The 6,616-nt window shown below is 37.3% G+C and overlaps 2 protein-coding genes across 2 annotated transcripts; one reads left to right on the plus strand and one right to left on the minus strand.

Moving 5' to 3' along the window:
• Window positions 1-20: 20 nt before the first annotated feature.
• On the plus strand, window positions 21-1,600 carry LOC129806775 (tektin-4). The gene is made up of 5 exons (XM_055855547.1): window positions 21-44; window positions 100-520; window positions 577-871; window positions 942-1,017; window positions 1,079-1,600. The coding sequence occupies exons 1-5, from the start codon at window positions 21-23 to the stop codon at window positions 1,598-1,600; spliced, it is 1,338 nt and encodes a 445-aa protein (XP_055711522.1).
• Window positions 1,601-4,723: 3,123 nt separating this feature from the next.
• LOC129805974 (periodic tryptophan protein 1 homolog) lies at window positions 4,724-6,487 on the minus strand. Its single transcript, XM_055854264.1, has 3 exons — window positions 6,231-6,487; window positions 4,950-6,168; window positions 4,724-4,884 (listed from the first exon to the last, which is right to left on the minus strand). The coding sequence occupies exons 1-3, from the start codon at window positions 6,318-6,320 to the stop codon at window positions 4,856-4,858; spliced, it is 1,338 nt and encodes a 445-aa protein (XP_055710239.1). The 5' UTR covers window positions 6,321-6,487; the 3' UTR covers window positions 4,724-4,855.
• Window positions 6,488-6,616: the final 129 nt, after the last annotated feature.

Below are 6,616 nucleotides of genomic sequence, written 5' to 3' on the forward strand. Positions count from 1 at the left end.
TGGTAGGGATCATGGGAGAAATGGAGGATAATTTTCTTACTCTCGTGAGTGGAAGTGGCTTGGGTTCTTGTGGAGTTTCTCATTTGAATTGCCTTTCAGCCAACAAAAGAAAATGTCGCGCTTCTGGAGAGTTCTTGCAGGAATGCCTCCGGGAAGAGTTTCCTGGATGGTGTCAAGCACAATTCATCGATTGTCAATCAATATTCAATCACAAGGTATACACCGAGTGAATGGCATCGCAGGAATGAGGAATTATTTAGTCTGAGTCAGAAGGTTTCCCAGTTGAGTGTTAAAAATGAGAATGATGTAAAGAATTGTATGGCTTCGAACTTCTCAAAGACTAATAGATCTCAACAGGATAACACTACAAGGCTCAGTAGCCGATGTCATGAGATCTTCACCTGGCAAACCAACCTGGAGCACGCAATTCAGGCTCAGGTGGATGAAATTGCAATGTTGGAGGAAGAGAGGCATCGTCTGAAGAAGTCCATGGCGATTCTCAAGATTCCAAAAGCTATAAGTAAGTAATTTTTAGGGAGGATTGCAAGGGATTCTAGAGTTAGGACTGTCTCGTAGATTCTGAATGCTTGAGCCGAAGATGTGCTCGTCCGGACAGCGAATTGATCCGAGATGGACCTGAGGAGGAGCTCCTCAAGGAGACCGTGCTAATAAATGACATCAGGAAAGTCCTGGAAAAGACACTGGAGGACATTGAAGTTCAGCAGAGTGAGAATCGAGCAGTGAAGCATAAGTTGGAGTATCACTGGAGCTGCAAGAAGGAAGCCTATGCTACGGATTCTGTCAATCGAAGCCTGGAGAATTCATCAGGGACCATCCAATTCAAGCCAGGAGCTACTCAATCAGTTGCTGAGTAACGAGATGATTTTCCTTTTAGGAACATTTTTTTAACAGAGTTTTATAGGGATTCCCTTCCTTTTTAGTCAATCAACTGAAGAATTCTGGAATCAATTTACAAGGGATGTCTTGGATGAAAGCGAAGCCACGAGACAGAAATCTGTAAGTTTTCCCTTTAGATTTTTATATGGAGTCCTTCCCCTGAAACCCTAAATCTCGCCAGATAAAACTGCGAGGAACTCTCCAGGAGATTCTAGTGAATGCCACTAGAGATCTCAGGAATCAGGCCGATACAGTTGAACAAATGTTTCAATCCCGTATTTCTTGTATGGATGAAGTGAGGACAATGCTGGAGAATGATCTAAGCAATATACTACAGAAGCTGGCAGATACAGAGACCCTAATCTCGAATCTCAAAGATGCCATCAGGAATATGGACTATCCAATGAAGGTTTCGCAGACGCGTCTGCAGAATAGGAATCTGTACAGACCACAAGTGGAGAATTGCTATGATCGCTCCCAAGTGGGGCTTATCAATGAAGTTGGAAGCCTCCAGAGGAGTGTCTCTGAGCTAAAAGAAGCACTAAAAGCGGCAGAAGATACCCAGAAACAACTCATTGAGACAAGGACTGCCCTGGAGGCAGAGATTATGCTCAAGAGGCGCACAATTAACATTGATAAGGACAGATGCAAGCACATCAGAACCTATTTCCCATCAGCCACTGCCCTCAGCGGGTATATTTAATCCGGGTTTATACGTATTGGGAGAAAGTTGACTTACCGGAAGCTCTAGTTATTGACGAATAGTGACCAACCCATCCACTGGAGTAGCTTGAATCCCAGATAAACCGGGACTATCAGGATAATTACGTAGAAATAGTAGGACCAACCATCAATCACCATTTTCTTCCACTAAACACGGATTTCTAAAGAAAATTGATGCACAAACTGGCACGGAATATCACTGATTAATTTGTTTTCATAATTAATTCCATGATCACTTCCTGGAACATGAGGAAACAAGGATAAACTTGACAACAATTGTTTGTGTTTTTGTTGACAATATTTTTTCTATGGTCTCTTATTTTAAGAGAAAATTTCCCTGGGTCCTAGAATGAGGTTATGTTAGCCTCAGTTTTTAACCAAGGGGGAGATATTAGGTAAAAATGTGGACACCACTTCCAGACACTTCCACAATTTATATGAAAGAGCTCTTTACACTTCCAGCATTTCGGAAGACTCCTGAAAATACTGCAATACTTCCAGTACTTCTTACCCTTCATGCACTTCACATATCAGGGATCAATAAAATTTATTTATTATTATGAAAAATCTAATTAGGAAAACTTAAAAAGATCACAAGAAATTTATTTTTACGCATATTTTTTTTTAATATTTTGCTTATATTTTAAATTTCTAGCTACAGATATTCTTGCATATCGCTCCTTGGAAATTAAAAGGGGTCAACTCATTTTTTGCTATTTTGAAATTCTAATGCACTTAGAAAGACAATTTAATAAATTTTCAGATGATATAAGTCATTAAATTTCGTTATTAGAAAAGTTTTTCAAAATTTTAATCTTTTTAATTACTTGCATAATTTTGTTTGAAGTAAAGGGGCACAAAATATACTCATCGTTCAAATTTTTGTAAAACAGGGGACTAACTCAAGCAAGTTGATCCCGTGTCATTCTAATTTCAGTAAAATTTGCACATAATTTAGAACGACAAGGAGCTAACTCATTAAAAAGTCTATTTTGTAAGGTAAAAATTTTCGATGTTTACATTAGTGCTCATACAAATAGAAAAGAAATAAATTGGTTTTGTTCAGTCATTAAATTGAGATACTTATTTACACAAAGTTGAATCTTTCATGCTGTCTCCTGAAAAATTGCCGAAAATTAGTTAGCCCCTTGTAATTTTCAAGGAGCGATATTAACAATATTTTACTATTATCTGTATTTAACGAAGGTGTACCAAAAGAATTCTTTCTATGGATTTTCCAAGAGACATGTGAAGCGTTTTGATATAAGGATTTATTCTTGAAAAGATCAACTTTATTTTTAAATGGTTTTTAACATGGTTGGCAATGTTGTAAGTATTTGAGTGGAAGAAAATTTATAGAATCAAAACACATTATTTAAACGTGATCTAAATACACCCTCAAATTTTTTTTTGTAGAAATCCATCATTTTGGCCTTTTCAAAATTCGTCTAACATTAAATATTAGGGTAAATTAAGCTAATTCAAAACCTGCTCCAAATGGAAATTTTTCGCTTCTCCAAATGGAAATGTTATTGTTTTCATGATAAATACAGTACTAAATTATTATATTTATATATTTTCTATACCACAGTTTCATTAATTAGTTAATTTTGCTCCAAATAAAGCGAAAATCCATTCATATTCACAAATTTTAATTTGTTAATTTCTCAGAAAAATTAAAAGTGTACCTTTTCACCATCGAATTTTTTATCGATTAACCATGTTTTCCAATGAAAAACGCAATGGGGTGACTTGTTTATTCGTTTTGTTAACCATTTATGTCATATTTCTGGCTAATTTTAGATAAATTAAGTGCTAATCTTTATTGCTAACGGTACGTGAAGTTTTCAAATGAAATAATTACCTATTTCGTGAACAAAAAGGGTTTTTCTGAAGTGTCTGCAAATGCTTCAATAGGAAACCCCGGAAATATGATTCTTTTGGAGAGATTTTCATATTGTTTTACATGGGAAATGAGAAAAGGCCAGGAATAAGAACAAATCCTGCACTCAGGAGCAACTCAACAAGGTTTTGAAGTCTTTTGTTGCGGTTTCACTTATACACTGTTTGTCTCAAATTAGAAACTTTCCCTTGTCTCCATTTGGATTAATATGTTTCCAATAGAAGCATTTTACGCTCGCGTATTTTTCTTGTATTTAAGAAGTTTTCAAATTATATCTAAAGAATTTTCATTAAACAGTAACATTCTAGAAGAGTTAAGGAGCAAATTTATGTAATTCTCTCCAGAAAATATATGAAATTAATGTGTTGAATTTTCTGTCAAAGTTAAAGCGTCTGGAAATGGTTTTGAATTAGGATATTTACCCTACAAAGGCACTTTTTCGTTCCTTACGTATTGTTAAAAATGAAAAATCATAGTAATGATTGAGTAAAATAAATTCACATAAAATTGTTCAAGACGAACGAACGCAAATTTATTTCTTAAGCTCTGCCAACTGAAACTAAACCCAATCCATAAAACTGCTATGTCCCCAACAAAGTAAAAGTCCTTCAAGTAATATCGACGTATTTGAAGGATACATTTGGCATTAGAGACAATATACAGTAGACTCTCACTTATCCGTGGACTCCTTTTCCGGGTGACATAAAAAAATCCGTGAGACAGTTGAATTTTAAAAATTTTGCTGACATTATTGTTCCCATTTTGGGGTTTTTTTGTTAATTGATTCAAAGTCAACTGCAATAGCTAAATCGTTATTTACGAGCAACTATATTAATTTTAAACTCGTGTAAAAATTAATTAAAATTAAATTGTAACGAAAAAGATACATTTTTCATAATGAATTATTGTAAAATAAATTTATAACCGTCAACTGAGTATTTCCTTCGAGAAATTACAACACAAAATTAAGTTATAATAAATTTTAGCATTATTTACTCTATTTTATTATCATAACCGAACTTGCTAAATCTCAACAAACTTTTTCGACCAAAGAGACTTTATTTTCGAGCACTTCCACTTCCAAAGACTTCCAAGCACTTCATTTCGAGCTGTACACCACTTTCTGACCCCAATATCTCCCCCTTGGTCTTGTCTTTTTCTAACATTTTTTGAACAAATTATTTTAAAAAATACTTTATGTTTGTCTGGAAGTAAGTATATTTAATGAGAAATACTCAATTTCTGATAAAAAATATCACAAAATAATTCATTTTGTGATTTTTTTTTTGTTTGTTTTCGGTATTGCTCCGAAACTTCCTGGGCGCCAACTTTTCAAGCTCGATTTTCAAACGTTCTCCTGACTGGAAATGCAAAAATATAAAATAATTTTTTTTTTAATTTGGTGATAAGATTAATAATAAATTACCATGATCCCTCTCCATAACGTCTATAACTCTGAATTGGCGCTTTTTGTTGTCTCCCCCGATGGCTACAATATTAGAATCTTCCGGTGAGAAGCTCATTGAGTGTATCCTTCCAATATTCATCTCTTCCTCGTGAATTAATTTGGCATCTGAGAGATTGTAGTCCCAGATTTTCATACTTCCATCTGAGGATGTGGTGAGCATCATGCCAGGAATCGACGGGGACAGCATGAGGCCAGAAACTTCTTCCGAATGAGCAGATTTCTTCCAGATTGGGGTGTTTTGTCGCAAATCAAAGTAGGCAATCTCTCCGAGATTTGTTGAAGCTGCAAAGTATGTTGGATCCTGAACATTCCACACGGTCTTCTCGATTTCTCCCGATAACTTCCAGCGCTTGAAGGATTCAGTGAGACTGGAGGGATCTCTGCAATCGAAGAGCCTAATAAATCCATCACAGCATCCCGTGAGGACGTGATGAGCTTCAGTTGGATGGAATTTTACAGACTGCACCTTCTCCTCAAACACCTCGATGGTCGTGTTTGGCTGTCCAGTGTCCAGATCCCACAGGATGCAGGTTTGATCGACAGATGCACTGGCCAGAACATGGGGAAAAGCCTGATTCCAGGCAAGATCTAGTACAGCATCTCTATGACCGTATTTGGGCTCCTTTTTCTTGCGATTCCCCTTGCTACCTAGCTTATAAATAGGTTCCAGAGAATCCCTAATGTCCAGATCCCAAACTGTTATAATGGGCTCCATTGTTCCGATCGCACAGAGATTTCCAGGTTCATTGGCTGAGGGATCGTGATTGAGCCATTCCAGGCAGAGGGGAAAGCTTGGGAGGAGGAAATCATGATGGACATAGAGACTCCCTTCTGCCTTATTCCAGATGTACACTTCCATGTTGACACAGACATCATCCACGTGGCCGACGAGAATCAAATTGTCTCCTTGCTTTATCTTGTCATCTTCGGCTTCTGAGTCATTTTCCTCATCATCGAGATTTTCCTCAGGAGCTGCTACAACAACCCCATCAATTCCAAAACCCACTGGACCTCCTTCCTCATCGTAATCGTCGAAATTGTACTCATCTCCTCTTCCTGTTCCGGTGTCCACTTCCATTCTCTCTCCCTCCTCGTCACTGTCATCATCCTCATCATCCCTAGTCCCGGATTTCATCTCGTTTATCACTTCCGCAAGTTCCTCCTGAGTCAGGGTCGCCTGATAAAAGAAAAACTCCTTTCAAATATTTCCCAGGAAAAAATCCATTGAATCTCTCAAACCTTGGCGGGATTCTCCTTTGCCACGCCTTGTCGCACGAAGCAGACACAGGATATAAAATTCACATTACTCTCTTGATCTTCTTCCTCCATTTCACACAATTTCCCTTCCCAATTAGCTGAGAAAATCAGAAAAAATCAGAGGAAAATTCAAGGGAAGTAAATCAAAACACCGCAACCACGTGGTCAATGCCAATGACACTTCGGTTTGAGTCCCGAAGCTTTCCGGAATTGTTCCGGAATCAGTTTGACATTGAGTGCCCTCCGCGAGAGTAAATTGCAGAATTTTCCTGGCAATTTTCTCGCCAATTTCTTGTGAATTGTGCGCAAAATGAGTGTGTAGCACCTCACGGGGGTGCTCAAGTGGGAACCTGTGTTGAAAATTGTGG

Source organism: Phlebotomus papatasi, chromosome 3 (genome assembly GCF_024763615.1).
Source record: "Phlebotomus papatasi isolate M1 chromosome 3, Ppap_2.1, whole genome shotgun sequence".
In the NCBI taxonomy this organism is placed as follows: Eukaryota; Metazoa; Arthropoda; class Insecta; order Diptera; family Psychodidae; genus Phlebotomus; species Phlebotomus papatasi.

Excerpts from the sequence above, each read along its gene's own strand:
- LOC129806775 (XM_055855547.1), top strand. The coding sequence starts at position 21 with ATGGAGGATAATTTTCTTACTCTC. Across the intron at positions 45-99 it reads AGGATAATTTTCTTACTCTC|CCAACAAAAGAAAATGTCGC; the intron begins GTGAGTGGAAGT and ends ATTGCCTTTCAG. Across the intron at positions 1,018-1,078 it reads AAGCCACGAGACAGAAATCT|ATAAAACTGCGAGGAACTCT; the intron begins GTAAGTTTTCCC and ends AAATCTCGCCAG.
- LOC129805974 (XM_055854264.1), bottom strand. The coding sequence starts at position 6,320 with ATGGAGGAAGAAGATCAAGAGAGTAATGTGAATTTTATATCCTGTGTC. Across the intron at positions 6,169-6,230 it reads CAAAGGAGAATCCCGCCAAG|GCGACCCTGACTCAGGAGGA; the intron begins GTTTGAGAGATT and ends TTCTTTTATCAG. Across the intron at positions 4,885-4,949 it reads CGTTATGGAGAGGGATCATG|TCAGGAGAACGTTTGAAAAT; the intron begins GTAATTTATTAT and ends TTGCATTTCCAG.